This window comes from Morone saxatilis, unplaced genomic scaffold (genome assembly GCF_004916995.1).
Source record: "Morone saxatilis isolate NCDOM2014 unplaced genomic scaffold, NCSU_SB_2.0 Contig24, whole genome shotgun sequence".
NCBI classification, from domain to species: domain Eukaryota; kingdom Metazoa; phylum Chordata; class Actinopteri; family Moronidae; genus Morone; species Morone saxatilis.
This window is the reverse complement of record NW_023339807.1, coordinates 16,108,917-16,127,770: the sequence shown is the minus strand read 5'-3', so window position 1 is coordinate 16,127,770 and position 18,854 is coordinate 16,108,917. Positions and strand designations below refer to the sequence as shown.

Genomic DNA, 18,854 nt, shown 5'->3' with positions numbered 1-18,854 from the left:
TTGTGTTTACAGACACTTATGGTGTTGGCCTCTACTGTACTCATGAGCTGGTGTTTTATTTTAAACAGACAAATGCTGTATGTGACATATTGTCATATTGTTTATAAGACTGTGATACAGTTAGCAGACCTTACGTGGGTTCTGTTGTGGTGAAGTGACAAGCGTTGATACGTATGTTAGTTAGTTTTACTAAATGTGCTGAGAAATCCATTTGTAATCTTTTTTATAAATGTTTCCACGGGAGATACAGCTAATTTACCAAAGAAAATGTAGAAATTGTCTTGTGTTATATGATCTGTGTGAAATAGATAGATTGGTGTTTTATTTGGAGGAAGAATTCAGTGTTTTACAGCTATGACATGGACTACTGGCATGATACTGGGATCCAGCACTGCTGCTTTAATAGTAAAAGTTTATTATGCATGTTTTTTTACTCTACAATGTATCTGTTTGTTCGCTGATAACTTTTTCTTCTCCAATAAATTAGATTTATCTTTTTGAAATGATGTATTTCGTGTGATCAAGTCATTGCACTGTGGCTTTTTATTTTCTGAACGATCTCGCCTTGACTGTATATTTGTTATTGTACTGTATATAAAACAATGCATTTAGGCTGGGTTAGATCTTTGACCTGTTGTACTGTATGTACGTTGTTTTTTTCTTCAAATGTTATGACTGTAAATAAAAGTGTGATGATACACGTCTTTAGTTTTCATTGTTTGTGGATTATCAATCCCAAACTTAAAGGCAGGTCAGCAGGAAAACTGATATCAGATTATAATGGGTAGTATTAATAACTTTAACCAGTCAGACACACATTCATAGTGCAGCAAGTAGGTACTGAAGTCATTCAGAGCTACAGAGCGCTGTAGTTTCTACCCACAATCCATCACTCTGATGGACAACAATCCCTGTGACTCAAACACCCACTGTAACTATAAATTATTTATTTCCGTTGTTTAAATTTAGTTTCTTTTAAAACATAAATATCATCACTCAAAACACACCTATGCATCTTGTGCACATTGTATATTCGGTCATATCCACCTACCTCATGTACACAAAACAAAACTGTACAACAATATTTATTCCAGCATCCTCTGCACCGCTGTCTTACTGTCTACACATGTTGTTGTTGTTGTTGTTGTTGTTTATGTGTCAAACTCCTTATGTGTACACATACCTGGCCAATAATTCAGCTGCAGAAAGGTTTCGCGCATATCCGGGACTTTAAGTACAAAGACCAGAGGAAAAACGAGGGACTGGAGAGAAATACTACAAAATACCCGAGTTTCTGTTGAGGTCTGATTGAACTCAAACGCACACATGGTCAGTGGGTCGGTCGCTAACTACATAACTTTAGTGCAGATGGTGCTTCGGCTGTTCGACACGAATAAACACAGCGATTAAAGTCTCACCTTCAGACTGTAGTGGGTACAGTGGTTACAATATAATAATACAATAATTCACAGCAGCCACGTCAACATGAAATAGTAAGGTAATCACAGGTGTCAATGATACTAATTAAGGCCGCATTCCATTTAGTGTAGCAGAGCATTACCAGTGACAACACATGACAACAGTAACACTGACTCCTGAATGGAAATTAACCATAATTAGTGTCATTGCAAACACCTGACTACCCTACTATTTAATGTCAAAATGGCTCCTGTGAATATATTTATATATATATTTATATATATGCATGTCTGATCTAATACTTTTTTATATGATGATATTTCACTCAAGACCACAATTGTGCCACTAAGTCATTAAGTTACATCATCTGGGGTCTATAATATTCCCTCTGCTGCTCTTTGTGAGGTTTAATACGTTTTTCCCTATTTGAACTGAAGGATAGAGATTGCTGTGTGTTCAGATTGTAAAGCCTGTTGGGTCAAACTTGTGATATTAGACTATATAAATATAATATATAAAGTCAACTCAACCTCCCAGATACAAATATCCAGAAGAAATAAAAACACAGGAACCCATCATGATCTGTTTACCTTTTATTGTTACACAGTAGTTTACTGGCACCAATGTATCGTGGTTTTCCTTTTGCTACATTTACAGATGATCTATCCATCTTCACCTCACAGTAAATAAAAATAAATAAATACAAAATAAACACATTTTCTGAAAAGAGGTGGGTGTGGGGTAACAGGAATCAGAAACAGAGGCCCAGTTTCAAACTGATCATTTCAGTGTTCATTCTTTTGTTCTAATGGAAACATTTGTTTGTACCAACTGTTTATTTTTTTTGTTTTGGCAACTTTGCACTTCAAGAATTCCCAGAAAGCCAAGGCCTGCAGAAAGCCCGTATACTGTGTAGAAGCACTAACATGGAGATATAAAGTCAAGAGCTTTGTCAGGTTTATGAAGTCGGAGAGTAGAAGGCAATATTACATTTGTATTCAGAGGTCCAATCACTGATTACAGAGGAAATACCCCATTCAGCTTCAAACAACATGATCTTTATCATCAGGTGGGCAAATAAAGCTCAATACAGTACATGCTGGTCAGAAACTATTGCTGCTATAGCTGGTGCTGACCAGGTGGTGGCGATACAGAGTATTTCTACACAGTTCATCCTTCAGCATATTGCAGTGTGTGTGGATCACCAGTGGAGGGTGCTACAGAGTATTGTCAGTCAAAGTAACAGCATTTTCTACAAAATGCCAAAATTGATAAAGTGCAGTAGACAATTATTTTTTTTTATTACTACCATCTAAAAATGCCAATTCAATAAACTACTAGAAATGAGTTCATGAACTGGATGTCAAGCAAATCTATCACTGGACACAAATCTAAACTTGTTACTGATTCATTACATCTGAATATTTTTACTATTACATAATGAATCAAAGCTTTGTTAGTGTTCCTTGTTTTGTCGTCTCCATTTTTTAATGTATGATGGAACAGTTCAATTTCGACCTGTGAACTTCTTCTCTACACTCTCAAGTGGACGCTGAGCAGCCAATGAAGTAAAAACAACTGGACATTAGTTTAATAAGAGTGAGATTGGTTACTGCTTGTGCTTTACTGAGTCTGTTTTACTCCACAAACCAACAGGGTGGTCCGGAGATAAACCAGACTACTAAACATCTCCTAAAATATCTTATTTACGATTAAGACAATTTACTCTATGCATAAATCAACTTTCATATCATATGTCAACAGGGAACACTAACACTTTTCAAATCAGTGCACTAGCATGATCAGCAATGCGTCAGTACTTACGACGTGACGCCTCAGTTTTATCAACATGCAGTCCTACAGTAGCTCGTACAAAAATCAGATTATAACAAAAGATAAAGAATAAATTAAATCATTTCTATGTGTATCGTAAACAAATATGCTAACATCTATTTACAAAAAGTATACATTGTAATGAGCTGCCTTTGTGATTTGTTGAAACTCACGATAGCGGACAGACCAGGCTCTCACAGTTAAATGTCTGACGTGGTTATTACTTGTGAAAGAGATGTTTGTCTTGTAGTGTTGAGCAAGAAGGAAAATGATTTGTGGCATGCGAGAACATTACATCTGAGGAGGACGTGGTGATCGTTGCTCAGTATCAGTGTTATAAAAAGGATTTGTTAACAAGCTTCCAGACTGGATCAGTTTTCTCTGCTATTGCTCAAACATGTTAGGAAACATGCTAAAGAACACATATATTGCCTCAGCAAACTGAAACAAGCAGCTATCTGGAAGGAGAGACGCCGTTTATATTTGTCTCCGTTAAATCTGCAGGTAAAGCAAGCGCTTTGCCTCGAGACCCAACCAATATCTTAAGTTCAACAGTAACTTGCCGATAAAAACCTAGTGTCAATATAATGAACGGTGACGTTTGCCTCACATAACGGTTACAGTATCTAAGTGTAGACAGTAGTAATGTGTATCGAAGCCATTAAGAGTACCATAGGAAGCAATGAGCACATCTCAGTAATCTGAAATCATTTCCCGCTGCCGTATCTTTGTGACTTAAATGGATTCCTCCATCCCATCTGATCAACACTGACTGAAAACTAAGTGTCTGAATAGTGAGTTCACATTTTGTCTGGTGTAAAGCACAATCAAGGCAGTTTCTCTTTTAAGCAGCATCAATAAATATGAAAGAAGACTTCATGAGAACTGAAGCTGCTTGCTACCCCTGAATAAGACCATATTCACACTAATGCAGATCGATATTCAAAAGATAGCCGTTCAGAGGATTCTGGTCCACACTAGCATTCCTCAGAGTGGTCTAGAAGTCCGCTGTACATATTGAAAAGGCCAAAAGAGAAATATCCAGCCAGCAGTCTTACACGTTTCTGCTGAGCAACTGTCTGTGGAGTTTCAAGAATTGTTTGTGGTTTACAGCGGAACAGTGAAGAGGGAAGTAGGAATGAAAAAGGACAATCATAACATTTTGAAATCCTCCATTTTCCCTGTGTTTGCAGATTTGACCACATACATTTTTTGAGAAGTTGTCCGATTGTGAATGAAAGGGCAAAACATTAGTGTGAATATGGTCTGAGACCGGTTTCACAGTTCACTTAAATGCTGAACGCGAGAGGAATGTGGTGAGACGATGGGACAGACGGTGTGCTCTGGCTGTGGTGTGTCGGGTTGTGTAGAACAGCAGTAGTGTAAGAACCAAGAGAAGAGGAGGCAGCCAGAGTGCTCTTCACTCTGAATGTGATAAAAACGTATGAAGAGGTGGTGAGGAGGATGGATGAGAAAACGTGTGTCCAGTGTTGGAGGGAGAGAGGAGAAGGACAAAGGAAGACAGGGAGAGAATGGAGGGAGTAATCTACGGTTGTTCCTCTTTCTTCTTCAGGGATATACGTTTCTTCCTGGCTGCGAGCATTTCGTAGAAGGGGTCAACACTGACAGCAGATCTGTATATGTGACAAATAAACATCAATGAGTGATTCAAAAAAGGTAAATAAACCATCCAGACAGCAGTTAGGAAATTAAATTAAGATTACCCAGCAGGCAAAAATGTCTCACTGCTCTAACTACGACCATCACTGGTCCATTTACATACTTTATGCTGTGGATCCATTCGTCCTTCTCCTCGGGTGTGGGGGCGGAGATACGGTAAACCATGTGGTTTCCTTCCACTACTCGCCCATCAGCCTCCGTCTTACACGCCTTAATCAGCTGACCGCGGTTGTTGGGGATGTACAGCTCGAAGCAGTTCTGTTGGGAGAAAGGCAAAGACCGTTGGATAAACAATCACAATGTACAATAAACTGAAAAATTAATAATATAAGAAGTAAATGGCTCAATACTGCTCTGCAAAAAGGCAACACTTACAGGTTTTCTTGGGTCTTCTACCTCACGGATGCTAAGGTTTTCCAAGGGAATAATACCTCGCGGTTCCTTATCCTGTTAGTGAAACACACAATCACAGCAGATTAGAAGAGAAGAGCTGCAACATGCAGTTTTATTCTGTGTTTTACAGGAATTTGAAAGTGCAACAATGAACAGAAACCAATCTCAGCTTTATTTCTGTACAAACTGGGTCAACTATAAGTACTTTCAATGGCAGCTATTTACACTGAAAATATTAATCAATTCATTCCTAAAATGAGAAACTCAGTTACAGCTGAAATTAATCATCATCTTCTTAGTTAGATTACTTACAACTAGCTTCTCAGAGATCAATTGTATATTTATTGTTTCGCTTTTTAATGCCTTTTAGAAAATGTGTTAGTATTGAAATGGCAGTTTGTCTTTGATAAGTCATCTCTTGTGACCAGCCTGACTTGTGTCTCTTTCGTTTTTACTGTACATGGGCAACCAAACCTCTGGGGATTAATAAAGTTATGCATCTAATCCTTGAGTTCAGTTACCAACCTCCTTGCAGAAGTACATTATTACTAAAGTTTTCCAGCAGCATTGAAATTCCCACACATACCACATTTTACTGCAAGATAACACAACAATGTCATGAATTTTAATGCAACTTGCTCTGAAAACCCAACGTAAACACAACACCTTCATGTTAGGACATTTTAATGCACTAGATAAATAAAGGCACAACGATGTTAAATGTTGCATGTGGACACAAAGACTTACTGTAGTGTATTCAAAGTAATAAAGGCAGTTGTCTGTGAGAATGAACCATCGCCTTTTCCAGGTTTTCACTCGTCCCCCTGAAGGAAAGGAGCACAGCCACAACGATGAGTGTGGAGGAGGAAAAAGGTTCCCTTTGGGGGGGTAAAAGCTCTACAATCTCTACGAGCTTACAGCTGCCTACATGGCTAATTATTATTACAAGTATGTAACTACAACAACTCTGTCAGTACATACCTCCTGAGAAAACAAGCAGCGGCAGTAGAGGGTGGAAATCACAAGGAAGGAGACAAAAGGGACCAGAGGATTTAGAGGAAGACGGGGGCAAATAGAGAAAGAGAGAGACAGATGGGGTGGAGGAAGAGAAAGAGAGGGAGATTATATTAGTGACACAGAGATCACAGGCCCCGCCATGCAAAAGAAAACAATCAGATTTTTAGACTGCTGTGACGCAAGAAAGTGAGTCTCTTGTCATGCTATGGCAAAGTTCAAATGCCACAACACGGTGAGCTGACAATTCAAGTGAAGGCAAAGAGCCAGCACACCTCAGAGACAGGTAGGCAGATTCATCATAGCACAAAGCCATAAAAGAGCACAGTGGCACACAAATCACTTTCTGATCTCAATGGAAATGTACATGTTCTGACATATGCAGCACTGACATACTGGATTTGTTTAATTGTACGAGATCAGTGTTAAAGCCAACATGTAGAAAAGCAAAGCAGACAGTCCTCGATGGCATCATCTCACCAAGTTTAAGAAGCCAGCCCTCTCTGTCGGGGTTGAAGAAGGTGTGCGTCAGGTCGTTGCCGTCGTCCTCAGGGATCTTGAACGGCTCGTTTTTAATGCTTTCGTAGAGATTCTGGAATTACAGATAAGACAGTAAAATTAGCTCACTATAATAGCTTTACTAGATTCATTTTAACTCCAAAGAAAAGCAACGTAGAGTTTTATCTTACTCTGAGCAGGTCCTCAGGCAGGTCTCCCCCCTCGTTGATGCCTCGGTTCATCGAGATGAAACGGTCCAATCCGGGTTTGTCTCTCACATTCGGGTTATGGAGACTTGTGTTCAGCATAATGATGGCAAATGACAGCACGTAACATGTGTCTGCAAACAGGAGAGGCATGCGAGAGAATACAGCAGCGTTGAGTTTGGTTCTGAACCAAGATATAATTTAATAATTTAACAAATTAAACTTAATATCAGAAAAGAAAACCAAAAACAATTGTTTTTGATCCTGATTAAAATAAAAACAATGTTCTACTACTGTCAAACAATTTGAGGAAATATTTACTGAAAACAAAAACACAAGAGGGTTTTACTGAAAAGCAGTGTTTATGAATTGGCAGACTTTGTAGGCTCACAGGTCATTTCTGGTAACTGGCTTGTTGTTTGCCTGAGTGCCCACCTTCTGGGAAATGTGTCTTCCTGTGATCCATCGTAGGAAAATTAAGTTTGATTTAAGGGGACAGCTCCCAACAACACACAGAAGTCAAAACAATCTACATCAGGTACAATAGGAAGGGTACACTGCCTATTGTACATGAAATGCTGAGTAATTGTTAGTTTTTGTTTACCAGTGCTCTGGAAGACGCCGGGGTTGCAGTGGCAGTATCTCTGAGCAAAGGCCTCCATCATTCTGTCAATCTTCTGGGCTTCACCAGGCAAACGGAAACTCCACAGGAACTGTCTGCAAAAAACAGGTCGAGGTTTAGGTCAAGTCAGAGAGAACAAATTCTGCAATCAAGACAGACGTTTACAGTCACTACTGCTCTCTTATACAATTATTTCCCTCCCTAACCTGATTTAACAATGAGAGTGGGACTTTCCATTGTCCAGAAGGCTATGCCACTATTCAAGAGATATTGTCCTTGGTTCAAAACCAAAAAAACACTGCAAACACACAGTTTACCTGAGGGCCTGGACGAGGTTGAGATCAGTGAACTCGTGGAGGTCAACGAAAGCCTGAAGAACTTTAATGTTGAAGTCATCCCTGCAAAACAGCCCGAGAGAGAGAGAGAGAGAGAGAGAGAGAGAGAGGTTACAAATAGCTGATACACAAGGAGAAAAGGGACAAAAAGGTATTTTGAGACTAAGCACCTTTCTCCAAGGTAATCTCCTATAGCAGTCTTGTTGAGGCCCTCTCCTTTGTAGAGGAACTGAGCGATGTCCTCTGGAGTGTGTCTGAGCAGGTCATTCTCCACCAGAAACACAATGCCCTGCAGAGAGAGGGGAGAGTCCGTCACCACACAGCTAAGAAAGAGTGACGAGCAGACACATGCAAGTATTAAAGAGTTTTACCTTTTTGGGGTCCATGTTGAATTTCTTCCTTCCCATTGCCACATGCCTGCTTTTCTGTAGAGTTTTACTGCAGGGAGAAAAAATGTAACATGTAAGAAAAAATGGCTTTTGCAGCATTCAAGTCACATTTATTTGACAGAAAAGTTCAAAAACTGTTTTCCCATGTCATCGTTCAATTTATTAAACCATAAAAAGCTGAAATAACATCACTTTAGACAATTGTTAAACAATAAAAAGGCTATTTATTAAAAGGAAACAATATCCATCAATGACAACACTACAATATCAACACTTGTATTAATAGTTTGACGCATTAGGTGATGTGAGAGGAGGAGCAAGCACTGCAGTAAAATCCAATCTGACATGTTTGTAAAAGCTGTTAAACATATGCTGAAAACGGTGATGTGAGCAAACACCAGTAAAAGTGCTTCATTGGTTTGATAACGACCACAACAGGCAGCAACTACAAGTGGTGATGGATTGGGAAACGGTGATTGGTCGATCAAAGCCAACTCAAAGTCATTTTGTTCGTGCAAAACACCAAATCCAACATTGTTTGGAGTAAAGTATCAATGTTACTGTGCATTTTCTTCTTACCTGCCCTCTGTGCTGGTCTCCAGTCCCTCCACCTCCAATATTGCCTCTCTTAATTCCTCTCTGAGTCTCTGGATCTCCTGCAGCAGGACGCCCTTCCTCCTACGGATGTCCTCCAGCTCAGAGCGCTCCTCTGGGCTCAGGTCTACTGGGACTGTAAGGGAAGAAAGAAGAATGACTATTACTGCTGCTGCTGCAGATATAATAAATGGTAGCTGTGCCCAAACAACCTAAGGCGGACTTATTAATAACATAAAACCCCATCAAATACAACTATTTTGAGAACAATATTGTTACTAAACTTGGTTATGACTAAATCCTCCTGTCAATATCTTACAATAGAAAGGAGTGGGGGAAGTGGGATTGTAACAGAAGTTACTGAAGTTAGCAAAGTGCACATAAAACATGTAATGGAAAAGCAGTGGGTGAGGACGTTAAGACAAAAGCTTCTTTATTTTAATCAGAATCAGAAATACTTTATTGATCCCCGGGGGGAAATTTGTTTGTTACAGCTGCTCAAACAGTGTTAAAGAATAGAAATTATATTTATATTACAATATCTAACACAATATATGTAGAATAGACATACAAGTTAAAAAAATAAAATAGAAATATAATAAGAGCCTAAATCAGAGTTATTACACATTCATATATTTTGACACATTTTCCTCCTTCCTTATCCCTCCTCACTAACGTCTGCTTATTGCACCAATCTGTGAAAATAACACTGAAAATCCTCATCTTATGGTCTGTCGTTGCAATATAATGTATGAGAGCATTAACTCTGCTCCAGTTACTCTACTAATATAGCAGACACCAACACAGACAGAGGAACAATGCTTCTGTAAAACTCAGTCAGACAAGCAGATTTAAATTAAAGACGCCCGTCTGAAACACAGATACACTACAACACCTAAGAGTGAGAAACATCTGTGGTTTGGTCCTAAAAGTGTAAAGATATTTCCCTGTGGTATTGAGCCCTGGTGAGGAGAGTTCAGCCACCACCACAATAGAACAAAGGTCAAAGCATTTTTATTTGTGTTACTCAGAATGAGCCGTTTTCATTGCAACTACTAACGAGTAAAGTATTCCCTATAAAAAGAGCTCACAGTCAGGTGTTCTTATATTTAGACTGAACGGCATTGTGTTACTCCTCCATCATTCACTTGATAAAAGAACCAAAGCTCTCTAAACAGACTAATGCAACATGGTGCTGTGCAAGTAAAATGTATTTAGTGGATGTTGGCATAAGGATTAAGTACACTTTATATTATTTATGACATGAAATCCTTGACAGAAGCAAAAATATCAAAACAGTTTTAGGGATGTAACTAAATATGACATTAAAATGGAGGACTGGGTGATATATTGACTTATTAACAAGACATTTCAGCAATGATAAAATCATCTTCACAGGGTTCATCAAGTTATTTTAGTTTGTTATTTGCAATACACTTGATTATGTTATTCTTGTAATTATTCAATCATTCTTTGTCTTAAACTCCTTACTATTTCATTTCTGTCAGCACATATATGTACATATGTTTACATTTAGAGTTACTTTGTATATAGACTCTTATTATCTTATTATATCTCTTAGGCTCTTATATTTCTATTCCCATGTATATTTCTAATATTTTACTTACTTATATGTGTAGGTATACACATGGATACATACATTCATATTCTATATATTGTGTTAGATATTGTAATATAGGCATTATTTCTATTCTTTAACATGTGAGTAGAACAACTGTAACAAACTATTTCTGATTCTGAAGTTACAGTTTCTAGAGTCATTTGCCAAAACTTCCTCTACTGTTTGCTCAACATATCAAGTGACATTTAAAAAAAAAAAAAAAACCTGCAGAACTACAGCCTCCAAACCATAAACCATGGCCCGAAAGTTTGAATCAACATCTCTCTATTAATTCAAACATTATAAGTCTAAAAGGTGGGTGTATTGCAGTGATGTTAAACTAGATTAACCTAATAAACTGCCCATTAAATATAACACTATGTCCGATGTTAGACGTATTTTGCACCAAATATCATTTTGATCAAACCACTCAGATCTGATCTGAGCCTCCCAGAAACATTGTTTACTCTGCAAAACAAACAGCTGCTGTAAACCAGCACCAACCACGCCCACAGTCTGGATTAAATGTACAGTCGGATTCATGCTACAGCAGCCAGTGGACCGACAACCTGAGCTGGATGGTTCCGGCTGTACAAGCAATGCCCAATGTTAACAATCCCTTGTGTAACTCGGAGGCTGATGAGGCTGTTAAATGCCCACCGACGTTAGCTGACATGTTAGCACCGAGCACACAGTGAAGTAATCAATACTGAGTTGGCGTCAGGTTGCGTTAATGCACCTTCAGGGCTTATTTTAACTCGAATGTGGTTTCCTTGCACACGCGTACTTTTTCGTAAATAGCGGTAAAAGCTGCATGTTCAATCCTTTTCATTGAGACGTTCAACGCAATGATCAGCGTGTCACACCTGAGCACAGAAAGTAGCCACAGTTAGCTCGCGGTAGCCATCAGTAAACACACTTACTGTAGTCCAGGTCGTCCATTTTTGGCGCTTTACTTTTAGGCATAAATATTTCAGAGTCGACTGTCATTCAATATCAGAAAACAAAGGGATATATGTGTAAATATATCCTCAAAACTAAAGGGAAAAAAACAGACAACCCCTGGTGTCGAAATGTTGGGCCGGAGACAAAGAAGGTGGCGACACCGGAAGCGGTGTCAGACTTTCGGGTAGTCTACTTCCGGTCAGTTGTTTTTCAAAATAAAACCAGTTATATTTAGTAATAATGAAGTTGGACACAAAGACATAATATCAGTTGGGCTGCTAGTATTTGGTGAAACAGCGATAGGTTGGTGTTTAATTTATTTAATGTTCACTGTGCTGTTCATAAACCTTACTCAGTTTATAGATTTTATAAGAAATACTTTAAAGTATCTGATTGTTTGCAGATAGCTGCACGCCACTCTAAGGGGCACTAAGAGGATATTCTAATAAAGATATAAACATTTAATATATATCTCATATTAAATATATAGATAGATTTTTATTTTTTTTTATTCTAATGGCATAACTGTTTGCTCTATTTTATACCTGTCCTATATATGTATATATGTATCATTTCTTATACCCACATTGTTAAGATTATATTATACCTGTACTGTATATTCATAGCCCTATATTTATAGCCTGCTATTAATGTCCTGCTGTGACCTGTGCAATTCCACATCAATCACATCTGTATATAAAAAAAAGTGTATAAAATATACATAACATAACACATAACTCTTGTATTTGTTCTAATCTATTTTCATTTAATGTATATTTTCCTATTTATTGTGTTGTGCTGTATCTGGAGCTCCTGTAGCAAGTGAATTTCCACAGTGTGGGATCAATAAAGTCTATCTCATCTTCAAAATTAGATTTTTTTTATGTAAAAATAGTAATTTTATAAAAAAAAGCCAAAGGCATGAAATACAAAAGTCAAAAAGGACAGTGAGACATGCAGAGAGATTACAAATCTTTCAAATTAATCCATTTGGTCTATTTGACAAATGAATCTATATTGTTGAGCTTTTGATGGTCTGAACTCGCAGATGAATTTTGCTCAGTTGTCATGTAACGGCAGATTGTAATTTTTCTGAGTGCTTTCAGGACTTCTCATCCATGTTGACTCAAAAGGTTTGATCGAAACAGCAGCTGACAAAACAATCTCACCTGAAGATCTATTTAGTAGCTGTGCTGGAGGTTTTGATTCCAACTGAGCAAATCTATCTGCAGAGGAAGTTTGTGTGACACTTTACTATAACTATATTGTTTTTTTTCTAAACCACTAGTAACATTCCCTAAATGCTGATACAGTAGATGAGAGCATATCTACATTACAACTATCTACATGTTTTTAATTGTCTGCACATTCATTAACACCACCTTGGTGAGGGGTTAATTTCCTCTGGGACCACGTAACCTAAAAATATATTTACTCAGGGGACGTTGGTTAAAAGCTGAGCCCACATGCCCACACAGTGAAGAAGAAGGGAAATCCCAAAGGAACAATTCACTGGAATGATAAAACTGTTGATTGAGAAGAGCGGAGGCAAACTAAGTTTTAATCTCTGGGATGTAGTTTAAACAATACCGTTTGATATCAGAAGATTGTGACTGATAAAAGCAACTTCCTTCTGTTGATATCACATGAACTGTATTATGTAAATGAGAAGACACATTGATGTGACAAAAGTATAGCATATTTGCTCCAGACAAACTTATCAAGTTACATTTATTCAAAACCATATAGAACTATTAACTGTACATTGTATATGTATATATTTTCATCATTTTAGTAATAATTACAATTTCATTACAGGCAGTCCACTACAGACATCTTAATGGCATTATCAATTGAGGGGTCATACCCCAACATTGTCATATCAAATTGGTCTATAACACCATGGTGTGGGTTATGGCCATAGACGACAAAATGTTTAGGCAGGTAAACTGTCATAACTAGTCTCTTAAACATCAAGAGTAAACATTTTGGCAAAAACTCCATTCAAAGTGTATATAGATTCTTCTATTTGGTGATGTTACAAGCCTAGACTCAAAATGTATTCACCTTCTGTAGCTGTGTAAGCACAGTGTAATTGTGGTAGACTAGCTGCATTGTGCGTCAAAGGTTAAAAAAAAAAGAAAAAGAAGTAAAATAACAGCCTGGTGAGCAAAGAGTTTTACTCCATTTTCTGCAGTCAGGTTTGAACAGTTCATGATCAACAGCCAGAATTTACAGGCTTATTACACAGAGGCATTAATTTATCCTGGCATGACCAGGACATACAGTATGTTGATGATGACCCAAGCAGTCGCCACATGATCTTACTGATTGATACACTGCACATGCTAATGATTTATCCTTTGTCAAGACTGAGTATATCAGCAGGTTTTATCATAACATTAAAAAAAACCCAAACACCACAATTCCTAGTAGGGCTCCCATGTCTGCTGTTTGATTTCACTTAGGAGCTCATCGTCATTTGGAAGTACTTATCCCATCCGTCTGATTTATCTCTTGATCAAAAGTCTGATGTGACAACACAGAGCTGCTAGATTTTAGTGTTCTACCTCTGTTTGTCTCTACAGCCGGATTTTAAAGTGTCTAAATGGTATTGTGATCAGTCAGTCCTACCTTTCAGAAGCTATGAAAGTTCTCAAATTGAGACATTTAATTCATTTCAGACTATGAATGTAATGTAATCCATTTATTAAAGTCTCTTGACTAGGCTATTAATACTATGTTAATAGTATTAATAGCCTAATTAATATATGTGCATCCATTTCTAGAACATATATGCATCTTAAAGTTAATATGCATTCTAGTGTTGTGATCTTTTCTGCTTCCGCTCGTTATTGTGCAAAATGAATGCACTACTTCCTTTTTAACAGAGGCATGTAATGACCTCTTTGCTTTCAAAGATGATTACTCAGAAATAGTGATATATTCTAGACATAAAAGAGTGCTGAGGGCTAATATGTGTGATTCTGAAACATTTCTTGAAAATGAACAGTCTAACACCACTGACAAAGAAGCTTGCTTCGTTCAGATATTTTTATATTCAATATGCTGCAAAGTCTGATATCATTGACATCATCATGTATCCACTGGCTAAGAAAAACTGGCAGATTATGTAAAAATGTCAGTAATGGTTACCGTTCAACGGTTCCATTGCGCCCACTAATGTAATGACCCTGAAAAGCTTGATCTCACTGCTCTGCATTGAGTCACTTGCATGAAAAAAATGGTAATTAAAGTGTACATTTATACACATTTTTCTCCACTGATGAACAGTGGAGAGTTGCGTGCTTGAAGATAACAGTAGATAGGTGGGTCTACCAGTATATTCACGTGGTGGACGGACTCTCTGATAGGTGGATAGAGATTACGAAGATTTGGGTTTCTTATACAAGTAAGAAAGATTAATGGTACAACTGTACTGTCCAGTGTCAGATAAGGCATTACTTTCAGGGACGGACGTTTTTATACTCCATTATTTTGACATGAAGGTTGAAGATTGAGGGTTGGGACACATTTTAATGTGCTATTTGCCCAAGTGAATGTCAATCTATTTTTATAGATTTTCATGTTTAAGAACAACTTTCTCTGAATTTAATCTGATTTCTCTCCATCTCATTGAAAGGCAACAATCAGGTAGTGCTTCTCTGCATGCATACTACTATGTATACATCCAACACATGCACTATCTGCACAAAAAAATCCATAAACATTCGATTGTTCTTCCCTCTTATTATCCCAGGCTGTGCAGTTTTCATGCTTCTCAGGGTACGCGGAGCGCAATCCAACAGCTGTGCAATGAGGCGCATTTTTCATCCATTTTCAAATTTGCTATTAATCCCTGCAGTCATGCTCCAATGATGCGTGGCTTCGTGGGTTATCCCTTTCATTAAACCCAAGAAAAGCAGTTTCTGCAATCCAGGCTATTTTAAGTCTCTTAGATACCCCCCCTCTGTTTCAGAGTATAGATGACAACAGAGATTACATAATTCAGTAGAGTGGTGTATCTTTCAATCAGATCAACCAATCCCTGATTAGAATCTGGTAATCTTCACTCCAGAGTCACCAACGATGAGACGAGCCATGGAAGGATGAACCTGTGAAATATAGAGAAAAAAAACATCATTACCAGTGAAAAGTTTACAGTAACTCATTAACACAATTTCACGGCATTAATACTAGAGATCTACAGCACATCTGCTAAAGATACAGCACGTGTCTTTACTAGCTGGGAAAAATAACCGTGTCACTGTCAACCATGTTAACAAATTTAAAAGTTATTCAGCACAATATACAGCTTTTCCAGAGGACATAAACTAGATGGTACAATGACCTGGGAAATAATCAGTCTCTATTCAATTAGTAAACAGTGATTGATTCTGATTGACTACAAGGCAGAAATACTGCCACTGGCAAAGCATACTGCAGTTACATGAGCATGTGCTTTGTGTATGGGTGGTCCTGGAGGGAACCCTTAACTTCAGTGTCAAACCCTATCTAATCACATACAGTTACTACACTCAGATTACAACACACGTGACAAGCATATCCATTTCCAAGCACCATTTTCCCTCTTTCTGACCTGCGCCTGAAGTGGTCCATAGGGCACCAGTTCTCCATCCACAGTGAGTGTCCCCCGTGTAGATAGAGGCTGCAGCCTGAAGGCCCTGCAGGTAACGTGGCTCACGTATGGCGAGCTGACGGAGTGGTGAGTTCCTCTTTCCATGGCAAAGAACAGTCTCAGCAGAGTGGCTCTGGAGATTCCCGCCCGCACAAAGGTCAGGTGGATCAGCCCGTCGTCAAACCTGGCCTGGGGTGCAGCATGAAGATCAGCCCCAAGGTGGGTCTGATAAAGGGCCAGGACCAGGACAAAGTCCCCTTCAATGGTGACCCAGTCTCTAGTGGGAAGGGGTTGGTCAAGGGGGGGTAACAAGTCATCTCTAGGGAGATTTAAAGGCAGTGAGAAAGGACGGTTCTTTTGGGGTCCTGCTGGCTCGGCAATGTCAAAGTTAAAAGATGAGGACGGTGTGCGTAGAGACGGTGAGGGCGATGTGGAATTTGGGGTGTTGGGACGGGGGACGAGGTAGGATGAGGAGTGTGGGGAGGCACATGAAGGGGAGGAAGGCGGTGTGGGAGAGAGAGACAGGGAGAGGGAGGGCAGTTTAGGGGGTAGTGAGTTTGAGTGGGAGTGTTGGAGGAGGGAGAGGGGCCTCGGCCGGGAGGCGTTCTGGTTTTGGTCCAGGGTCTTGGGCTTGTAAGAGAAGGGAGAGTGACGAAAGGGAGATGAAATGGTGAGAGATCGCTCACGAGCAACGTCCAGTTGGTAAGGTTCTTTCTGGTAGTAGGTTCCGTTCAGATCCATGTCCTCTACCCCGTATGAAGTGCCAGAGTCTGCGTCAGCCTCCTGACTGAGAGGCTGGTTGAAGAGAGCGTTGGCTATCTGGCTCGAAGGGGCTGAGTTCTTTCTTAGTGCCTTTCTGGTTTCCTGGACGTTATCTTGGTAAGTGAAACCACCGTCTGGCTCTTCATCTGCCTCTCGCCCCATGTCCACCCTCTCTCCAGTCTCTCTCGTATGCAACGCTCTCTCCCCCTCAACGGAACCGCTACTGCCTTCCCCATCCTTTCCCCTATCCTCCTCCTCCATCTCACTGGAGTTGTGCTCTGCTCTTCCCTCATCCTCCCTTTCATCCTTGATCCCCGCCAACCTTTTTGCCCTTCCCATACTGCATTCATCCCTTTCATTTGATTCTGAACTCGTGCCCGACCTCTCCGAACATGTCCCTGACCTCTCCTCTTCTGCTTCCATCTCCACCTCCCCCTCCCGTTCTCTCTCTCTGTCCTCCGCCAGGCTGCTTGCCCTCACCACACCGCTTCCTCCTCCTCTAGCCCTCTCCCTTCTCCTCTCCCTTTCTCTCTGCCTCTCCTCTTTTTCCCTCTCTCCCTCACCCCTACGCAGACTCCTCTGTTCGCTGATGCCCATGTCAGAGCAGGTGCGATGGATGGGGGTTCGGCAGAAGCCCTCCAGGCCTTCTGTAATACTGCGGGAGAGGGGTCTCCTTGGCAGAGGAGGTGTGGCATCTGGTGATGTGTTGCAAATCGAGGGAGGCAGGTAGGACAGACGACCCTTGTAGGATCGAAGAGAAGCTATGCGCACCAGAGTGCCCAGGGTGAAGCGGGCTGAGCCTAGGCCACGATACCTGCAATAAGAACAGATTTCCAGTAAAGCTGTCTTTTGTAACGAGATAACAAGTGATACTGCAGCACTTACACACACACACACCCACCTCTCACTCTCAATGTCCACATCGGACACAAAGCCCCAGGCAACAGAGAGGAAAGAAAACAGCTTCCTGGGTGCTGCAGTACGACTGTTGTTGGAGGGAGAAGGGCTTGTTGTCACAGAGACAATGTCCATGGGTCGGACACCGCCTCGACAGAGCAAAAAGCAGCAGTTCAATAGGAGGGGCTCCCGAAGGCACATATCATACCTGAGGGACATATAGAAAGAGACAACAACACCTCCTGTTAGTGAAGAAAAGAGTAGACAGAGTCCTTCCACTAATCAGAGACATCTCAGTCAAGATAACCAGCAACACTGTGCTTTTCTATTTAAAGATAAGATAACAACTTTTGAGTTTGGAAGTTAAACGAAAATCGAATAAAAACACATATCGATGAACTCTGAATCTCTATTTAAAGTATACTAGTCGGTTTTAGTTGATAAAAGTTCTGCACTTTTTGAGATTCGGATGAAAAGGACACACAATTCTCACCTTTACAGATATGAATAAGATCCATGCTTACCCTGCATTGTGGTTGATGGAGCCAGCCAGTGCATTCCCGGAGCCGCAGGGCAGAATGCCGACAGGTGTTTTTATTGCTTGTTCCCAGTCAGGACGCTCCATCAGCCCATTAATTACCTACAGGAACACAGAAGAGTCAGAAAATGTAATTGGTGAACACAGTAAAGAGCTGTAAATGTGGCACCAAAACACACAATTAATTTCAATGTTAATTATTTTACCTATTTCCTTATTGTAAATAATATAGATGAATTTATTTAGTTTTAAGTAGAGCTTTTATTAAGTACTATATACCTGTAATTGTAATTTTTATCATTGCATTCTATTTTTAAATCTGTCTTATTATCACCTTGTCTATCATCTGTGAAGCACTTTGAACTGCACTAAACTGTCTGAAAGGTTGCTATACAAAGTTCGATTGATTGATTGATTGATATGTAGACACTGGGTTCTTCACTGATACATTTTCATGAACTTGTCTTCA

General features: G+C 39.6%; 2 protein-coding genes across 2 annotated transcripts in view; both read right to left on the bottom strand.

Annotated features, from left to right (window-relative positions):
• Window positions 1-1,999: 1,999 nt before the first annotated feature.
• Window positions 2,000-11,714, bottom strand: si:dkey-283b15.4 (cytohesin-2). Its single transcript, XM_035672336.1, has 12 exons — window positions 11,528-11,714; window positions 8,969-9,119; window positions 8,372-8,438; window positions 8,171-8,289; window positions 7,983-8,063; window positions 7,648-7,760; window positions 7,029-7,177; window positions 6,820-6,931; window positions 6,073-6,149; window positions 5,308-5,379; window positions 5,036-5,190; window positions 2,000-4,886 (listed from the first exon to the last, which is right to left on the bottom strand). Exons 1-12 carry the CDS (start codon window positions 11,592-11,594, stop codon window positions 4,799-4,801), a joined length of 1,251 nt encoding a protein of 416 aa, XP_035528229.1. The 5' UTR covers window positions 11,595-11,714; the 3' UTR covers window positions 2,000-4,798.
• Window positions 11,715-13,712: 1,998 nt separating this feature from the next.
• sphk2 (sphingosine kinase 2) overlaps window positions 13,713-18,854 on the bottom strand; it is a 10,763-nt gene continuing 5,621 nt past the window's right edge. Inside the window, exons 5-8 of the mRNA XM_035672092.1 lie at window positions 18,372-18,487; window positions 17,852-18,055; window positions 16,150-17,764; window positions 13,713-15,664 (exon numbers count right to left, since the gene is read on the bottom strand). Coding sequence (XP_035527985.1) covers window positions 15,602-15,664; window positions 16,150-17,764; window positions 17,852-18,055; window positions 18,372-18,487 — 1,998 coding nt within the window. The 3' untranslated portion in view covers window positions 13,713-15,601. The remainder of the gene's footprint in view (window positions 15,665-16,149; window positions 17,765-17,851; window positions 18,056-18,371; window positions 18,488-18,854) is intronic.

Excerpts from the sequence above, each read along its gene's own strand:
- si:dkey-283b15.4 (XM_035672336.1), bottom strand. The coding sequence starts at position 11,594 with ATGACAGTCGACTCTGAAATATTTATGCCTAAAAGTAAAGCGCCAAAA. Across the intron at positions 9,120-11,527 it reads AATGGACGACCTGGACTACA|TCCCAGTAGACCTGAGCCCA; the intron begins GTAAGTGTGTTT and ends CTTCCCTTACAG. Across the intron at positions 4,887-5,035 it reads GAATGGATCCACAGCATAAA|ATCTGCTGTCAGTGTTGACC; the intron begins GTATGTAAATGG and ends TCACATATACAG.